The sequence below is a fragment of the Castor canadensis genome, chromosome 7, assembly GCF_047511655.1.
Source record: "Castor canadensis chromosome 7, mCasCan1.hap1v2, whole genome shotgun sequence".
NCBI lineage: Eukaryota > Metazoa > Chordata > Mammalia > Rodentia > Castoridae > Castor > Castor canadensis.
This window is the reverse complement of record NC_133392.1, coordinates 12,807,701-12,828,816: the sequence shown is the minus strand read 5'-3', so window position 1 is coordinate 12,828,816 and position 21,116 is coordinate 12,807,701. Positions and strand designations below refer to the sequence as shown.

Genomic DNA, 21,116 nt, shown 5'->3' with positions numbered 1-21,116 from the left:
TAAAGAGTCAGCAGGAGCTGGGTATGTTGGTTCACACTTGTAATCTCAGTACTTGGGAGGCCGAGGCAGGAGGATCTTCAGTTCGAGGCCAGCCTACGCTACATTGGGACACCCTGTCTCAAAATTTAAAAAACAAAAAGTACCCTAGGTGAGCTAGTAAAAGAAATTACAATTGTAAAGTAATGCTAAGTAATCAGATGATTATTACTAATTTCATATTAAGAAAATATAAAAAGTACTAGAGAAAGCATGGTATAATCCCCACAAAAAAACTCCCAAGCCACAGTTTTGATTATAGGTGCACAGAAGAAATTGTCTGTGTTAAGAAACTACACATAAGCCTACACAGGAGCTATATATGCCTACAGAATGCACACACATACAAAACTCCAGTTTCTTATCACTGGTACAGAGGTCAAGCTTGACACCCATCTTGCCAGCTGATTAACTGTGGTGACAGATCGGTGCTAAGTGAGTTTACCACACAGGAGGCATTAGAATACCCTGTAAGCAAAATCAAATGTCTACATCATAACGAAGTTCCAGTGAACCAGTTACTGAGAACAGGTACCTCTGTACAAGATTTATAACATAACAAAATCAAGGATATTTGTACAAGATTTATTTCATTAACCACAATGTTTTAGAGTGATAGTATACACCCTAATACAGAAGGAGTGATTCAAAATTCACCAGGGGTTAAAGGAAAGAGCCAAAGTCAGTGGCTTTGTATCCCAGGTCAGTAAGTGTTTCATCCACCATCCTGTTTTCCTTGGAGTGGATGAATGAGTTGATGTGCAGAGCACCTGTTCTGAACTCTCTACACCCTCTGATAAAAAGCACCACCAGAGACTGGGCTTTATCACTTCATCCTTGTTCTGGGTGTGCTGGTGGTTGGCAAAACCCTCTTGCCTGCATCTGATCTCCAAATTATATATAAGCAGTCCTGTTTCTAGCCATAGATTCACACTTGTATCTTTTTTCCTCAATGTATGACTGTAATATGACAAACAGGACTAATGACAGCCAAGTAAACTGCCATCTGTTAAACAAAACACACGATTCTAAGAGAATATCCAGTCTTATTGCATTTAGTACATAGTCACAACATTGAAATGACATGTGAGAATCAATACAAAATATTTATTTTTTCCAAACCACAGAATTCTTAACCCTAGAGTCGTGCTATAAATGTCCCAGAATTGTAACCCATTAACATTTTTCTAAACAATGCAGTTCAGCCTGAAATAAAGCCGACTTCTACCCAGCAGGGTGTGAAATATACCAGGGTCCTATCTGGGTCTCTGAGTAACATTTTCTTCAGTTCTCCCACAGCCACTCCATCAACATAAGCAGAAACTGTATGGACTCGTGCCACTCGGCTCTGGAAGGTGGTTCAAATTTGGGTCTTAAGACAGGGGAGGAAGGTAGGTGTCAGTGACTATAGTTAATCAATAGAGGAGACCAAAGAGGAATCACTTCCCTTGGAAAAGAACAGGGCTCCTTTCATATACTCTGGTGACCTAAAACTGAGGTAAATTTCAACAGGGTAATGAAAGTAATGAACTCCTACAACCTCCACTTTAACTTCTGATAAAATGAACTTCGTTTTACACAATCTTATTGAAAATAGTAATCACAACCAAAAGGGTCCTCTAGGCTTCTTATAGGCGTCAGTCAAGGCATTCACAATTTGACCTTGAATTTTAAAGTCTACGTAAGAGGCCTAGACTTAGATAAAAGTAAACATAATATTCCAAGCTAAAAGTTCAAGGACACACCATACAAAATCAACTCAAAATATCCAAACAGTGGTTGGATAGCTAATGCAGTTTTTTTGTTTTGCTTTTTAGATATAAGTTTTTTAATAGCTCAGATTAGTGTATATTCATAAAACAGTGCTCAGTTAGTTTAATAATAGCTGCTTAATAATTGAACTTTAGCTCAAGGGCAATGCCTCTTGCATAAATCATAGAAATAAGACAGGGGGAAAAAACCAAAACACAGGCAACCTCAATAAGACAAAATCTGGAAGGTTATTTACTGTTTATAGGGCGATTTGACAGGTTATTTAAATACTATGATACAAGAGCTCCTGATCACTTTATAACTGCAGAAACCAATTCTGTTTGCTGGGATCATCATTACCTTTGCTAGAAGGTATAGACCACTCTGAAGTTACTCTTTTGTGCTAAGACCTTTAAATTCCTTGGATGGTCGGTCAGTATAAAATATTGCAAGGTAATGCATGTGCAAACTCTTCCTGAGGAATTTTCATGTGTGCAAATTTGCAACCTGACAGAAAGCATGGCATACAGCAAGAGGAGTGGCAGATGGACAGGCATGAGCACTGGAGATAAGTGTGGCATTGTTCCTGACCTACAAATTAGCTTCACCCTAATGAAAGGGCAACTGTTGCAAGTCTGTAAAAGGGATAGGAAAAACGTAACCTTTCCACAAAATTTAATAATGCAGTCAGTCATGTTTCCAAACTGGTGTTTCTTCTCACCAGCCCAGCTTAGGCTAAGAATCAGAATACCAGGTTTTGCTTTCCAACCCAAAGAAAATGAACCAGATTAGGGTACAGCTGTGCCAACAAAGGTCATGAGATCTGACAGCTACTGAAGCTTAAGGCCTACTTTTAAAATACATACCATCACTCAAAACAACTGTCATTATTTCAAGTTGACTGACCTGGTTTCCTTTTAAGGGTCTAGTTTTAGGCTGTACATATGTCCTACAGTTTAGTCAAATAAGGTGCATGTGCTGACTAAGTAATTAACCTGCATGAACAATGTTCTGTCTTCAATGATTTGGGTGGAAAAAGTGTATACTGCACTGGCAAGAAGAATACAAGTAACTGAAAAAATACTTCCTGGCCAACAGTACTTAGGCCATGCAAAATGGGAGGATCAAATTTGATTTCCTCTCATGTTGCAAACTAAGAATTCTGTCAATAATAACTGTTATTGTTAGTAATAATACACAAGACCAATTTCAACTTAAGTAAGTTTTTCAAACTGCAATGTATGTCAAGGGGCCAAGATGCTTAACAAGTAGGACACATGCAGTGACAGCATACAGGTTATACATCTTTTTGGAATGCCTTCCAGTAACGGCTTTGTGGTACCCAGTCTTGACCCACAGCTGGCTGCCGAAAAACTTAAGAGAAACTAAATTGTATAGACTTTCTTTTGCCTACTTTTGTTAACACATATACAAAAACTATTTCTCCATTAACATAATAATGCAAAAGAATCCAAAGATTTTAATGCCAATTCACAAACTAACATAATGCTTTTATGAGGAAAATTCTGTTGTTGGCCAAATAAGAAGGTTCTCTCCCAGAAAAGCATTTGGGTAAATTATTAGGATACTGAAGAATTCACCCATGTTTAAAGAAAAGTTCCAATTTCTGTCTCTCTCAGAAATGTCAATTAAACCCCTCAAGAGAGACTTTGGTTCCCAGGTGTTACTTATAAGCCTGCAGCAAGCATTTCAGTGACAAAAGTAAAATGTGGGCTTCATGATAAAATGAAATTCTTCCTTGATACTAGAATGTTACTGGTATAGCAAATTAAGTTGTACATGTCATAGTGAGAGCCTGTATATGTTCTTAAGAGTAATCCAGTGTTCATCAGTACAATCCAAAATGCTCACAGAGTAAAATGAATCTAATTAAAGCCCTCTCTAAAATCCACTCTGGTTGATATGTACTTAAAAAAATAAATCTGACAAAATTTACTTTTACTCCTCTGCACAATAATTTCACAAACGAAGGGCTTCTATTTGATAACTGACTTGCTCCCAATATCCCACTTCTGTCCCACCCATCACACTACTAACATAGGACACATTGAATTGGCAGAGGCAGCTCTTTGACAATGAGTCTTCTTTCCCCCTAAGTTCTCTGAAGAGGTAAATATTACTACTCTGAAGTAACCTTGACAGGCTGAAGCCTATGCTCACTTTACATTTAGAGACAAAACTGACAAAAATACTTTTCCCTTGCCATATCTTTCTATCCTCCTTTGCCTTTCAAAAACAACTGGACTAAGTTCCAGAGACTTTTATGAAGAATTAAATAGCATTGGGGATGTGGGGAAACAAGACACGGATTTGCTATGGCTGGAAGGGAGCCTTCAAACACCAGAGTGACTGCTCCTCAACTGTACTCAAATAGCAATTATGATGTTAAAAGATGCTGAGCTGACTCTACCTTTTTAAAGTACTCATCTCATCCATTAAAATGAAACGGATAAGGAACCCCACACCATGGATTATATTTGGTTTTAATAGCTATACTGCTCTCTAGAGTGTCACAGAAGCATCTACTGTTGGGCACTCTTTACAACTTACAAGTGAAGTGGGCTTTGGTGCTACAGGGCTGCCCACCCCTAACTCCGGAGGCTGGTGAGATCAGGTGAGGCGATGGCAGGAATGGAAGTGCTCTACAAGAGTTGGTCCCCACATTAAGACGAACATGTCCTATACTGCCCTGGTACAGCAGGGGAAATGTGACCAATGTGTAATACCTTTCTATATTCCCACTTAATTTAGCATCCTGCTACAAAGTAACACCTGAATTCTTGGTGGGTTGGCCTAGGATACCATCAACTTCTCCAGTAAGCATCTGTGAATTTGACAATGCTGTCATACAGTTGCAAAGTGCACAAAACTCAAGGCACAGAGTAGAAAAAAGTTGTCAAATTTTTGAAGGTGGGGGGGGTCCTGTAGTGAAAGCACAGTTAGTCATTTTCCTTTAATGACTTTCTAATGCTAAATAACTCTTATTTTAAAATGAGTTGTTTGGGTTATGGGTGAAAATACTGTATTGTAACCATCTGCTTGGTTTTAAAGCAAAAGATACCTTGACATTGACATGTGAAACCAATATGCCGAAGTACCAAGTCCACAAATGAACAAAACAAGTGCTTAAAAAAAAAAAAATTCTTCTGTTCTTATATTTTTGGAGAAATCTGCTGATTTTGGCTGTTGGATTTCACTTAGCAATGGTCACTTTCCAAGATGCTTGTTCCTCATAGAATCTGTAGATAAACTCATTAAAAGATTGTCCCATTTCAAAATCACCCCCAAGTCTAGCAGCAACTGTTTTTATGTTTTGTTAGTTCTTTGTTTTTTAAAATTACAAACCAAGTAAGAGTCTGGCATCCTCTCCCAAGAACAGCCTTGTGACAGAGCTCCTGAGTGGTGCAGGCTGCTGTGCTCAGAACACAGTCTCTGCAGCTCCAGTGTGTCCTCTCTCCGGGAGGAAAGTACATTCAACACATTCACTATCTGTAGCCCCTGGAACTTGCACATGCAGATGAACCGTCTGAAAAAAAGTCATAACAGGAATGAGAGTGAAGAACAGACAGCATTTAAGAATGGTAGAAATCCGTTTATTCAATACATTCTCACCCTTAACCCAATCACCCAAAAAGAGGATTCATTTTTAAAAAAATCTTTAAAAATCATGTGGTTCTCAGTAGTTTTTGAAAACAGGCTAAGATCACCAGGAAACGACCTTGGGTTGCTATCCCATCCTCACAAATATTAAAGTATCTGGTGGCCTTTGCAGCTGCTCTGAAAACCAACAACAACTGGCTTTCGAGTTGCCATACCTTGTGGAATAGCCTGTCCCTGATCACATACTGCTGTATGTGCACACCATCTAGAATACTAGATTATCCCTACACATACCCCTGCTTACTGCCAGTGGCTGCCTTACATCACAGATGGGAAAAACATCATTACTTACTATAAGCCAACTCATCCCCAGCTCTCTTCCGGGACTGGTCACCTCTAGGGATAAGAAAAGGAGAGGCAGTCAACAGAACTGACTGGTTTCTTCATACACAAAAAAAGCAGAAATGAACCAATGTAACTGATAGGGGAAATATAGCAAATATTTCAGTTCTAACCGAACAACCTATTTTAAAATAGGTTAAATACAAACTGAGTCATTTGTAATCGGAGTATTCTTAGCTAAGGGGTCTAATCTTTTAAATATAGAAAATTATTAAAGGAAGGAACACCTATAACAATGGTTTACACTGAGTTCTAGAAATAGGTTCAGACATCTTCAGATGTCTTTGAAGACAATCCCGGATTGTGCTATTACTATCCCCAGTGACCTGCATTTACAATGGCAAATTTCAAATAGGAAACAGAGAGGAGTTAAAAATCTCCCACTAAAGCCCTACTGAAACCAAAACCTCTTAAAGCCTTTGAACCCTCTCAGAACATTAGTGTACTTTTAGACCCTTTTTGTAGACTCTTTATGTGCATTACTCAGCTCATTCTCAGATACTTGCAGAGGAAGTTATAGTTCCTCTCTGGAGTTAAGAAAACAGAGGCTCTGGTTAGGCCCTATGCTTCACCATCAAACAGGGTTGATAGGGAAACAGCTTTTCCATATCCAGAGTCCAAAGCTTCAGTACCTAACAAGTAAAAGTGGCCAATTCACTAGCTACTTCTCCTCAGTCTCTTAGCCTTTATACAGCTAACCTCTTCCTTCCTCAAGCACTTCCTTTTCTTTAGCCTCTTCTGACCTTTCTCCTATCCATTTGGTGTTCCTTGCTAGTCTCCTTTTATGGCTCTGCCTAACTTAGGCCTTGGTCACCTTTTCTTGTTCACATACATTCTTCCTTCGTCTAGGATAGTAATGACAATAGTCCTGTGGCTTTAAATACTCTCTGCTTGCCAGTGGCTCCCAGATTTATATGCACAGCTCTAGTTTCTATGCCCTCCAATTTGTAGGTCCTCCAACTGCCCCATCACACCATGTGTACATTGCAAATTTACCATGGAGAGAATACAGTGCTGACTCTACTCCAACATCATAGGCCCTCTACCATTCCTCTCCTAACATCACTCTGGAGCATTCTGTCCCAAATAGAATTTCAAGCCAACCTCTCCCAACCAACTCTACTAAGTCACTACTCAATCTAAGTCACTACCAATTTTTCCTACAACTGAATGAGCTTTATTATGTCTAGACAAGAGCCAGGGTGATCTTATGTAAGTGCATAAATGATTAGTTCTTGCCTACAATTAAAGCCCTCATTTCCTTTACAATGAAAAATCAATTCCAATTCATTTTCCTAGCCTGGTGACATGGCTCCTGCCTACCTTTCCAATCTCATTTTTTCCACTTCTACCTCTGTTCACAATGCTTCAGCCTCCCTGGCTCTGTGTTCTTTTGGGTGCGTCAGCACTTCCATAATAAGGGTTTTCTCTGCCTGCAACACTCCCCTCCCTCCAGATACCCACAGGGCTGTTCCTTATCCTCTTCCTGGTGCTCCACCACACCTAAGAAGGTATGACCATGTCAGCTACAATAGCCTTTCACACTATCTCATTGTTTAATTTCTTCACAGCACTTATTTTCACTTGAAATCATATATATTTTTACTTATTTGCTATTTGTCTGCCAACATTAGAAAGCATGTCTCATAAAAGCAAGAAGCTGTCTACCTCAGTGCCTAGAACAGTGTCTGGCAACAGCAGACACTTAATAAATATTTGTTGAATTAACAAATTAGTCAATAATTCATAGTCTCACAGATGGATTAGTAATATGCTAACCCAAGTAATTATTTTCTATTCCAACACTTCAATTATCCAAAATAAAACACAATATTCTGACCACCAGAGCCAATACTTATTCTTAAAGATTGGAATGCTAAAGATTTTGAAGAATCTTCCAGATATCCAAAGCTTCCCCTGTTCTTTCTCCAGCTGGGCTACAGACCACGCAGACATTCCTGTCAGGTGGAGGGAGGAGTTTTCTTCATGACTAGCAAAGAGACGGTTCCTCATGACTTCTGGAGGCTCCTTCTCCAGATTGAATATTTACAGAAAACCCTGCACAATGTTTTCTTCAACAACAGCCTAAAGAGCTCTGAACAGATCTGCCTTCGTGCCACTTTTTATACCTCACCTTCAGTACACAATATTCATTCCCCTCAACAGTTAAAAAACTGAATATGCACAACCAGCAGGAAGAAGATACAAATATGAAAGCAACAGCATGCAGGAAGAAAGAACACAAATATGGTGCATACCAAAGATACTCCTAATCCATACATCTAAAATGCTGCAAGCGGTCCTAAGAAAGAAGGCCCCTGCTACTAAATAAAAAAGTCCAACTCTGGAGTTACTACTCTCAACTAAAAGATAAGCAATACCTCTACAGGTCCTATTTTGTTCTGGAAGAATATTTTGTTTTCCTTTACCAGCTTTTTGGAACAGTCTTTGTAGGGGACCATAGGAAAGTCTGATGAGGATGCTCCAGCTGAGGTTATATAAGTTTATCTTCCATAATGTGAATTTTAACTGCAGATACCAAACTGCTGCCCTTCTTCAATCAATTCATTATTCAGAAGAGAAAATGTTGCTTTGAGCTTCTATGTTAATTCTGGCTTTCAAACAAGTATTCCTATGCACATAAAGATTGTGTCTCACAAAAAAGTAGCTCAGAGGAAAATCTGCCCACTAACTGCAAAGGAGGACATATTTGATGACACATATTATTTCAAAACATTTCAAAGACTTCCTCTGTGCCATTCACATGAAAGCAGTATGCAGCCTATTTGGGAACCATAATCACATAAGTGGCACATTATCTTAAATAAAAAAGTAAGAGTTTGCAACATTGAACAGAAAGCATGTGCTCAGTTAGGCAAAAACCACAAAATGACTGCTTGTATTGGAAGAGTCGGTAACAGAATTAGGACTAAATAGCCTGTACTATAGTCTCAAAACCCTCTTTTTTTGGCACCAGTGGACACCATTTCTTCCAAAACAATCTTAGCCAAATAATGACTGAAGAAAGCATGAAGCAGAGCGTGGAATGGCCCAAGAGCAAAGGAAGGCTTCCAGCTGCCACTGAGCATGGTGGTCCTTCCTGTATGAGTGAGCTCAAAAGTAAGTACCAGAATGTCAGCTTCAGCAGGGCCAACTCTGCACATAGCACCTATCAGAATAATTTATGAGGCAGAGTTTAATACCCATAGTAAATAGACGATAAGTTGGTAACTACCAAAATGGCCCAATTAAGTTTGCAAAATAAAACATTTCGATTTTATCACCTCTTGCAATATGGTCTAATACTTAAATCTCAGTCAGAAGTTGTATTAAAGAACTCCACTAAGAAAAGCATAAACTCCAATATACACCAAAACTTCAAGGCATTTCCCTGACCCACTTGGCCTTGGCTGAACAGTGCCATGGTGTCTCCAGAGTCAGTTACTCATTTCATCCCAAGCAAACCTTATGTAAGAGCTACTACTATACACCAAGCAGTCTGCACCTCGCTCTCTCGTTCTAGTTCCAAAATTAGGATTAGGAAATGTCTTTGGATATGTTTAAATAGTCCTGCACCCTATTCCAGAATATGAGCTTAAGGTGCTCAGGGCCATCTGCTTCACAGAAATACAAGTTTTCAAAGCCAGGAGCAGTGGCTCACGCCTACAAGCTCAACTACAAATGGCCACTCAAGGCCAGCTGGGGCAAAGTTAGTGTGACCCCCGCCCACCCATGTCAATCAATAAAGCTGTGCAGGATTGCACACACCTGTCATCCCAGCTACAGGAGGCATAAATAGGAGGATCACAGTACAGGCCAGACTGGGCAAAAACACGAGACCCTATTCAAAAAATAACCAAAGCACAAAGGGCTGGAAGCATGGTTCAAATGGTAGATTTTCTGCCTAGCAAGCACAAGGCCCTGGGTTCAAACCCTAGTGCCACCAAAAAAAAAAAAAAAACAAAACAAAACAAAAACCAAAAACAAAAAAGAAATACTAGTTTCCAGATGGCTGATATTTAAAGGATATTAATAAGCTCATTTCTAAAATTAAAAGAAAACACTCAAAGTATGAATAAATGCATTAACTTCAAAATTATGGTAGGCATAGAAAGTAACATAAAAAACATACCTAGGAATATTTTGCATTTACTTAAAAATACAGAAGGAAAACTTTTAACCATAATTCAAACTACATAAGCCACCAAACCCCCTCCCTACCCCAAAAACCTGATATAGTTACACAAAAATACATAACTAGTGGAAATGTGGCTCAACTGGAAGAGCATTTGCCAGTAAGTGCAAAGCCCCGGGTTCAAGTCTCAGTACTGCCAATAAACAAACACAAAAAAGTAGTAAAGTATATATGCAGCACTTACACCTATAATCCTAACTATTTGGGAGGCGGAATGGGAAGACTGTGGCTCAAGGCAAGCTCCAGGCAAAAAAGTTAGCGAGACACTATTTCAAAGAATAAGCTGGGTGTGGTATACACCTGTAATTCCAGCTACTTGGTAGGCATGGAGGATTATAGTCTAAATCTGACCTGGGCAAAAAAGTGCTAAGACCCTATCTGAAAAATAACTAAAACAAAAAGGGCTGAGGATATGATTCAAATGGTAGACCACTTGCCTATAAAGTGTGAGGCACTGAATTCCAACATCAATATTACCCCCGTCTCAAAAGAAACAACTTCCATATTACTTAAGCAAAGCATTAAAAAGGAAAGTCAAAAATGAACTAAGGACTGTATCTTATCTATGTCCTTCTTGGACAAAGAATCAATCATCTTCAATATAGAAAGAGCTCGCAGAAATCAAGAAAAAAAAAAGACTAACAAATAGAAAAATGAACAAAGGACATAAATGGTTTGCAGAAAAAGAAATGCAACTAGAAAACTATGCTCACCTTTACTCACAAGAGAAATGAAAACTAAACCAATTCTAAGTAGATCTTTTACACTTCCCAACAGTGTACAATCAAGGCCACAAAGAACAAGTACTTTCAAACTTTGCTTGTGGATATGCAAAGTAGCACATCCCCTATGGAGGGTGATTTCATAATACTAACTAAACTTGCAACTGAATTTACCCTTGACCAGCTACCCCAATTCTGAGAATTCACCCTCTAGGTATACATGCGAAAGACACAGAAACGTTTTTGGTTCTTCGATGCATCACTGACTGTAGTATCAATAGACTAGAAAATAATCCAAGTGGCCAACTACTGGGCATTGGTTAAATAAGTTACAGTGTATGTAATGTATTCACATGATGGAATGGATAAGGACATGTTTTATGTTTGTACCTATATGCTTCAAAAACTAAAAATAATGGTTTTACTTAATGGAGTGAAAGCTGACAGGGAGACAACTGTGAGTAAAAGCTCTTATAGTACACTTTTTAAATAATTTTTATTTTTTGAGTCATATACTAGTTTTCAAAAATGAATAAGTAAAATTAACATGGTATTAAATGGCCTTATTCTGTGCATGAAAATAGTATCACTACTTCTGCTCAAAATACTATGATTAATATCAGAAATACCTAGTCCCCTGACCCTCAGGAGTCAAGCTATTTACATCCCTGCATTTCCCACTGGTCATCTTCCTCCAGTGAGACGCAAGCGGCGTCTGCCTGGCCTGTCTACAGTTTCTCTGAGCCTTTCTAGTGTGAGCTGCCAGGGAGAGAGGGACATGACCAGTAGACAGCTCAGTCCTCCCCCCATCCTCACCACATGACTACAGATGCCACCAGGACCAAAAAAGGCACCAAATGGAGCAACAACAAATGATCTGCTTTCTTTCCTAACCTGTGTCAAGACTGAGTAAGTGAGCCTGGTCAAGGCTGGTTCTCTGAAATTCAGCTTGGCCTCCAAACTTTGAAGGAGTAATGTCTACCCCTAGCCCTTGCCAGGTAAGTTGAGTCAACACACAACCTAATATTTGTAGACAAATAATGACTGTGCCAGCCCAAGTGTCTTTTCACAATTTCTTTCATGCCTGGGATACAAATACCAGAAGACAGGTAAAAGTGCTAAGAGAAAAGACTATAAACATGTAAAGTATTACTGTGCCCTTTAAATGACTTAGTGACATTAACCAGGTATTTTCCCACAGAAAATCACAAAAACTGTATTAATTTATTCTAGTTGAAAAAATATACTTGGCAAGATTTTCTGGGGTATGGCCATGATAAATTGCAAACATCTTAGAAAAGTAAGCAAAGTAACATACCAAAAGCAAAAGGTACATTTTCTGGACATGTATGAAGAGATACTCTACTTTTTGTTAAGAATAAATAGCTAGAATTTAGAGAGAGAAACGAAAATATGAAAGAGAATTCAAAGCTTCTTTGCTAGTTTAGCCATCAAAGTGCATTATAAATCATAACAGAATTTCTACAATGTTCTCTCCAAATGTTCAGAACTAGTAAGACAGAGAAAAACTGGAAGGACCCTAAATGGTGCCTTACCTCACTGCCCACCACTTAGTGAAGAGCAGCTTCCACAAGCTCAAAATTCATCCTCAATGTCCCTGCAGACGAGGAAGTGACTGTCTTACCCACAAAACACCTTGGTTTGTGGGCAATAGTTTTCTCTTCTAAGATCCTTGGCCTGCTTGCCCTGCCCACAGCAAAAGAGGACTAAGGAAATGACCATATTTTGTCACCAAAGGAAAAGCCAACTTGCCTGGTAAAACCATTCTGTATAAGTTCTCTCTGAAGTTTCTGATCTTGAGCAGCATATTCAGAAAGTTCGGATTCCATTGCCGGAGGGAGAATGTTTGGAATAAATTTAGAAAATAGAGTTGGAGCCATCTGAACCCACTCTGTGAGGAAAAGAAAAGACTCATTTAAGGAAATCATACAGATAAATGGAAAAGGGCAAGTTTTGTTTAAAGGGGTGTGTGTGTGTGTGTGTGTGTGTGTGTGTGTGTGTGTGTGTAAAGCCAAATTTAAAATGGGGTGAAAAACTATACAACCTATTTTGGTAAAGGACATACATGGAAAATACAAGGAAGTTAAATTTCCTTTCTAAAAAAAACTCCATAGTATAGGAAAGAAGACCTCTTTACATCTTACTGACTTAACAATTTTTAATGAAAACCTCTAAGGGGAATTTTTAACTTTTTTTTTTTTTTTCAGTACTGGGTCTTGAACTCAGGGCTTTGAGCTTGCTAGTCAGGCACTCTACTGCTTGATTTATGCCTTTAGCCCTCTAGGGGAACTTTTTAATGGAATTTGTTGAAAATTCAAACATGGAGGAAAATATCAATGAGATTATCAAAGAATTCTGAGTGGGAAGAACCTGGAGAGAAGGGCTTGGTGGAAATATCAGCCCTATTACCCATTAATTAAAACAATATACTGGTCCAAGACTAGAATACCATAGAAGTAAACAGTAAATAGACATATAAAAACGGGGGTAGGAGAGACTGAAAATGTAGTAAGTGGACTAGCAATAACTGGTTAGTACTTTGGAAACAAAAACCTTTTGTGACCATGTTGAATGAAATATACAAAACATTAAAAAAAGAGAATTAATGGTTATCAAAAAAAGATCGAGAAGATAATCTACAGAAAATAGAGAAGTTGCAGAAAAGTATTTCTACAAGACATGACAAAAATGACTTTGTATCTTTATTACAAAGCACTTGTACAAATCAGTAAGACCAAATAAGCTGAGACAAATAATTCAACAGAAAAAAAATAAGCATATTTAAGTAAACGTTAATATTAAAAGAAAGAAAAATCAATATTCCCTCTTCTTCCTATCAGTGAACATTAAATACAATATGTCCACAGAAGAAACCAGTATTCTCTTTGGTAGGCCTCAGTCAACATTGCTATTCCTTTTTCAACTGTTTTAATGTAAAACATTAAAATTTTCCCTTTTGTAAAACATTTTAGCTATTTATACAGAAACCATAAAAATGTCCTCAATCCTCTTTAATTACACTTTAAAATCTGCCATCTATGTAAGTCAGTCTAAGTTTGAAAAGGCCACATCTGATGCTAATACTAGGTCGATGGTGAGTAAAAAAAAAGAAGTAAAACAATGTCCAACAGAACAGCTAAGTCGAGACAGCAAATAAGCAAATGATGCCAGGAAGAGCCTACTGACCTCTTATACCTCTTGTACTGCCTCATGGCAAAATGCTCTCATAGTGTTCCTCCTACTAGCCCAGTTCAAGCAGGGCTTGAATTTTAGAAAAAATTGCTACAGTGCAATAGAGAACCACTAACCACCCAGGCAAAGGTGCTGGAAGTCAACTCTTTTTGCCACTTTGTGGAACTTCAGGCAGTCAGCAAAATAAAGATGAAGACACAACACATGTAAAAATAACATTGCTGTGACTATCTCAAAATTTAGCTTCTAGAGTCTGAATGGACAAAGCAATAGTGACAGGTCCCCACATCTCCAATGATCAGGGGTAGGAATCTGAAATGAGTCAGACGCAGCTGCATAAGAACCAGCACCTGAGAACCCCCCTCAAGGGAAGAAGCTCTTATGCTTAAAATTCAGCTTTTAAAATATTCTAGCCTTAATCTGTCAGGTGAATAAATTGCTTTAATAAACCAGGAACATAATGAGTAGATGTATAAATGTCAAAATATGTTTAAAAGTATGTCTGAAAATGCCTAAGGCAGGAAAAGGTTAGTCTGTGATAAAATTCACCTTTTGAAAAGGACAATTCTCAACTATAGAATTCTCCTCACAAGTGGTATAAATGCTATTACAAGAGCTCAAACTGGATAAAACAGCATTTAGATAAACATGTCCCTACAAATTTTTTCTACCCAAACTGATTAATTTTATTCTGTTATTGTTACTTATGAGAAAGCTGTCTATTTAGGAAGCAGAATTTGTCACACTGCACTTGGAAGCCTTCCAACATGAAAGAAGAAAAACATCATTCATAATCCAGTACACAAAAAATTTCATGAGACACAAAATGAAAGTCTGAAAAAATTAAAAAAAGAAAAATACCAGTTTACTGGACAGAAACATAAAAATGTTTCTGCAACTTTATACAATTATACAAATAACTGTATAAATAACTATACAAATTACAAATTATACAAATAACTCCTGTTAAAAATGATAAACAGAACTCTAGACCTGATGCAACTGAAGGAACCATAAACCTGAACACTCCAGAAGGCTGTTCAAAGTAGCCAATAAAGGTGGCAATCAGTCTACCACAGCACCCACACCTAATTTCCATTTTAGCAAGCTAAATTCTACATGTCTTTTAAATTAACCAACCGAACCATCAATTAATTAAAATAACAACAGCTAATGTTTACATGCTTTATTAGGTTACACTCTTTATATCATGCTTAATTTCATTTAATCTTCAAACAAAAAAGAGAATTTTACAAAAAGACAATTACTATAAAAAATATCCTTTGTGCTTAAAAGATTAAACAATGCAATTTGAAGTTCTACAATCTCTCATGAGCATCTTTTAATTGACTAAGCAACTCTATGATAAGATTAGGCATATGAAGACACTTACACAGGCACCTTAGGATTTTTTTTTTAATCTACAACGTTTTTATTCTAAGATAGGTACATTAAGATAATTTACAAACCATGCCTTTGAATACAGTGATCTTTCATTTTTTTATCCTCATGAAATAACTATGACTTTACCATCATTTCTAGATTCCTTACCAGTTACACAACAGGCCTAAGAAGGTGGAATTACAAATGCATATGCCTGTGCATATTTGCAGTGTGGAGCAGAAGTACAGGAAAAACACCCTAACAATGAAGACAGAAAATAAGGGCTGGTGGAGTGGCTGAAGTGCTAGAGTGCCTGTCTAGCAAGTGTAAGGCCCTGAGTTCAAACCCCAGCACCACCAAAAAAAAAAAAAAACACCAAACATGAGATTCTTTTTATTTTTTTGAGACAGTGTCTCACTATATAGCTCAGGCTAAACTCGAACTAACAATTCTCCTGCCTCAGCCTCCTGAGTGCTGAGATGATAGGTATATACCACCACGCCCACTTAGAATCAATTTTATCCAAAGTGTATCTTACAAAATGTTTCTTGTATTTCCCTCACAGGTGCTACAAAAGAAAATTAGTTGGTTTTCACTAGTGGAGAAAGAGTTCTGGGTTTACATTTCACACTGATGAGTATCTTTTTTGCTATAGCAAACCCAAATACCATTAGGCCTCATACGACATATAAAGAACCAATACCCTCTTGGATAAGGCTGTAAAAAATAAACAGGTCCAATCCCAACAGAAATGACAGATGTTTACCTGGTCTGAGAGTATACAGGCCTTTCACAATATTTGCCATAGTTGAAGGTGTGACCTGAAATGGTGTTGACTGGGCTTCTAAAAGTAAAGCTGGAATAAAAAGAGAAAACATTTAATAGAGAGGGAGGGAGGAAAGAAAAGAGGGAGGGGAGCTAATCATCAAAGTTTCTTTTTGTATTACTATTTCTAAGACCCAAGGGTAAACAAGTACAAAGAACAGTCCAAGAGGACAAATCAAGTTTATATACTAAGGATTAGAACACATCCAGTGCAGCAGCTCAATGGAATGGGTAAAGTGTGAAGATGTGCAGAAGCAAGAACAGACTAGGTCAGTGCATGCAGATGAAAAGAAGTTATGCTTTCTAACAGCAACAGTGTTCATGAACCTAGTGGCCTGAAAGTGCTCCTGTTATGTGTGTGGAATAAGACAACAAAAAATAAATGTCCTCAATCATTTCTCCTTTAAATCACCACATTTGAGGCTCTTTGCACTTTATAGGTTGGGCACCCCTTATCTAAAATGCTTGGGATGGGAAGCAGTTCAGATTTCAGAGTATTTGCATAGGGGTTGAGCATCCCAATGTGAAAATCTGAAATGCTCCAAAATCTATCATGCTCAAAAAAGTGCCAGATTTCAGGGCACAGTGGATTCTCATCTTCTGGATTAGGAATGCTCAAGATGTGATCAGAGACAGAAAACTATTGTCCCATATTCCACAGCTCATCTACTTTTTCTTCCATGGTGACTCCCCTTTTTATTTTCACCACTTTGGGAACAACATAACCCTGACTTGGAACATGACAAGAGTTAAGTTTTCCTTTAGGTTTTCTATTCCTATACATCTTACTAATTTTTTAAAGGAGTCAGAATAATTTTTCTAGATAATAACTTCTATGATTTAGTGGATAGAACAGATGCTACTGACCAAAAAACAGTTCATTTTTATCTCTCAAAGATTTACTAACAAAGCAAAAAATTAAAAATATGGCACAACTTTACTCTAAGCCAGGTTTGTAATGAACTAATTTTCCTCAATCCTTGTCTTTCTAAGAATGGAAATACCATCTTACTTGGCCGACAAGATACTCCTAGTTTCAAACACACGCCATGAATTTGATTTGAATTTATATGATGAAGGCCTTCAGAGGTGTACTGTTCAAGTTTATCCTTATGATCTCTTTGGTAGCTAGTTACAATTTTGGATGGGCACAGATAGATTTTTAAGGATGACCAATGTTAAATAGGACAGAAAATCACTTTGCTTTTAAGTGCAGTTTAAAACTGAAATTCTAAACATTAAATTCTGAACATCTCTGGTACTCGAGGATCTTTTAATTTCATCATGTACCCAAATTTGATGTTCTCTCTTTACAAATCCATCTTCCTAGTTTTTAACCAATCCTTGGGGCTTTCCATTAGCCTTGTTCCCCAGACTCTTCACGTTCAACCAAATACTCATATGGCCAAGTATATATCTTTGTGACCAACCTCTATCATAGACATCTGTCAATCATGATAATTGTGAAGAAATGATAAATTAAAAACAAAGATTGGATGACATACAAAATTAGTTTAAGATGAATTAACTGAAAATAATTACATTCAATAATGTAAGATTATCAGAGTTCAGATGGCGTTATAACATCTCACTAGCATTCTCTCTGCCTAACTAACTCATTAGAGAAAGTATTTAAAATTTAAAAGATTTTCCACTTAAATCTCCCTTTTTAAGGAAAAAGAACTTGGAATTGGGGAAGAAGAAAGGAATTTTTTGCTGAGTTACCTAGCAGGTACTAATTAGCTTAGTTCTTACAAACCTTTGAACTTAGGATCTAATTTCCCATAAGCTTTGTCATTGCTTACTTACCAAAAACAAGACAAGGAAATTGAGGCTAAAAATAATCCAAAACAACCTCCCAGAAGTATTTATCCAAAATCACAGAGCAAGCTGGTAGCAGAAAAGATTCAAGAACTTGTGTTTCACTTTGAATTCTGTCCTCTCTCTACTTCACCAGAAACATCACCATTGAAATGCTGACCTTATGTGCAACTGGTACTAATAAAGTATTAACCTCTGGCAGGTGTTCTTCTAAAAACACCTTGTTTATTAAAGAAACAAGCATCCTCCAACAATCCCAGTAATCCCAGACATCAATAAATCATATAGTTTTAAAGCCAGAGGAGGACTTTAGGAACTTTTAAGTCTTAATCTCTTTCTCTCCAGGTTATGACGTTAAAGTCTTCAGTGCTTTGCTGGGTCCAGAGTCTCTTTCATTCCCCAGTCCTACAGTCTCACCCAGGGGTTTCTTTTATTACTCACTCTAAAACTCAAAATACATGACTTCAAAAAATTTCAAACAACAAAAGTCTAAACAAAAAGGCAGGATTTCCTAAGGAAATTAACTAAAATGTAATTATTTAAAACTCTCTGAAAAATGAACTATAAATCTTTTACTGCAAAATTCAACATACATTTTCACTGCAATTTCCTGCCATTAACTGATCCCACTGCTACATATTTACTATCACATTTGCTCAGAATTACCAACACAACACCATGCACAGATACCTCAATTAACACAGATCCTACCAGTTCTGCTTTTTTCAGTTCAATTCAAAGTAAAAAATTAATTTCTAAGGAAAACAACTTTACTACCATTCAAAAGCATAAGCTACTTTACTTTCTAAGTATGTATGTATGAAAATGATCACATCATGAAGCCTATAGGAAACTAGCAAGAAGTCAGTGTCCTCATGGAATATCCTACTCATGAGTAACGGAGGGTGTCTTTTTTTGTCTGGTGTATCAGTTTAAGACATGGCCTCCATATTCTTTTGACACACCTCTCATGAAGAGATGGAGTCCATGTCCTCTCCCTAGGAGCCTAGGCTCTGACTGCCCACCCAATAAAATATAGCAAGTGACACAATCACAGCTTCTGGACCCAGGACTTAATAAACTGAGAGTTTCTATTGTTTCTATCTTGGGACATTCACTCTTAGGAGGAAACACAATAGAAACCAAAAGCCATACCAACTTAACAGTCATGTGAATCTGTGAGTCAGTCATATTGAAAGTTCCATTTGAGCTACATCAGCCAATGTTGAGCAGACTAGAGATAAACTGCCTCACCAAGCCCTTTCCAAATTACAGACCCAAATCCTATATGATTTGTTATACAGCAACAATAAATGGAATACTAGCATTTTCAAATGTATGTGAAGCCCAAAGAAAATTGCTAATCAGATTTTAGAAAAATCACAGACATTGGGTATACCTTTACTTGTTTTGTGGCAGTAAAGGGGCGAAAGGAAAATGTACAGCTAAAGACATCACATCAATCTATGATCACTACATTATTCTGGTTTAAATTAACTTTAATCTCTCTGCTTCAGTTTCTATGGTAATGACCACCTACACTATAGGGTTATGAGAATTACGTAAGTTAACATTTGTAAGGTATCTTAAACAGGTCCTACTACCATATATAAACTGTGTGTGTGTGTGTGTAAAAATCTTTGTGATGATCACCCAACATAGCACTGTGAAAACATTTGTAGAGTTTATTTTGGCTCCCTTGTTCTAGAGCCAATATAACTATTAGTAACTTTCTGTATCCCTCACTGTAAGTACAAAGCCTAGTAACTGCTCAATGAATACCTGACAAATTGACTTTTATCCAATATATGAAGCTTAAGGGTCTTTTTAGCTTACATGGAACATACCTACCTTTAAGTGTAATTTTTATGGAAAAGCAGGCTATGTAATACACAAAAGAAAGAAGTAATCTGCTTATGTTTTTTTCTCGCATCAGAATGGGTTATGATATTATCTTGTGAATATATGAATATCCTCTTTCCATATGCCCTATAAAGCTGACTTTCAAATTATAACTAAGTATTAAAAACGTATTCATAAAGGAAACAGGCATTTCTACCAGATGCTAGCATTTCTCTACATAGTTAACAGAGAAGAAAATGTGCTATATTGTACAACAAAAATGAAAGCAAAAAAAAAAGCAATGTCAACATGAGAGGAAATATTTAAATGGTTATATCTCATGAGATAATGTTAAAAAATATTTGTAAACATCTGTCCAGCTTTTAAAAAAAAATGTTATGTTATATACCCAAGATTCTGGAAGCTCTTGGGAACACAATAATAAAGTATGTATTATCTTCACCCTGCCTTTCTAAAAAACTAGCCCAAAGTTTAGCAATTCCTTCTCTCAATTTTAAAATTAACAATGAAAACAGAGTTTATGGTCAAGGTTAGAACAATTCTCTTATAAATTCTGGTAAAAGCTCATTGTTGTAGCAACTAATTATGACTAACAGGAATGCAGGAAAATACATATTGCAAATCCAAATTTATGCCAAATTCTTTTAAAATGTCTTGCTGGGTACTGCATAAAATATGCACTTTTAAAGGCTTCCTGAGACACTAGGTGACAGGGGCCCTGAACTCCACCTGGAGAGGTATGTTTTTCTAGTGAAGGTAGATGGAATGCCATCTACTGTGAGGGCCAGGCAACCTGGAAATGGGGAGAGAGGAGTAATCGATTAAGTTTGGCACTTCAATATGCTTATCTAACCAGCTATATAGCCATGTGAAATATTTTACAAATCCTAATTCACAGAGGAAAAAAATGCAGGCCACAAGAAACTACAAAGCTTGCTTAATACAGTTAGTAAATGACAGCCACATTACAGAAGGGTTTCTGCACTAATGAGTAAAAACTAGAAAGGACTCTGTGCTACCATTTCAGATCTAACACTGCACTCCTTCGAGAGTCACTGGTAGTAAAGTTAGGAGTGAACCTCCTAACAGTTCTCCCCAATGCGGGGGTGAGGATGGGGGGTAGAGAAAGGAAATAAGTATCAGGCTAAGCACAAGACACTGCCCAATGACCTGGCTAAGTAGCTCCCAGCATACTGGGTGACCTTCAAGTCACATTTTCAATTCCTCAGTTTCTCTTCCTTAAAATAATGTGGGCTTCCTGCTACCTGGCTCAGAAAATGTTA

At 37.4% G+C, this 21,116-nt stretch overlaps 1 protein-coding gene across 1 annotated transcript in view; it reads right to left on the bottom strand.

Moving 5' to 3' along the window:
- Positions 1-607: 607 nt before the first annotated feature.
- Positions 608-21,116, bottom strand: part of Cacul1 (CDK2 associated cullin domain 1) — an 80,556-nt gene continuing 60,047 nt past the window's right edge. The window contains exons 6-9 of the mRNA XM_020183364.2: positions 16,091-16,180; positions 12,502-12,640; positions 5,762-5,805; positions 608-5,335 (exon numbers count right to left, since the gene is read on the bottom strand). Coding sequence (XP_020038953.1) covers positions 5,295-5,335; positions 5,762-5,805; positions 12,502-12,640; positions 16,091-16,180 — 314 coding nt within the window. The 3' untranslated portion in view covers positions 608-5,294. The remainder of the gene's footprint in view (positions 5,336-5,761; positions 5,806-12,501; positions 12,641-16,090; positions 16,181-21,116) is intronic.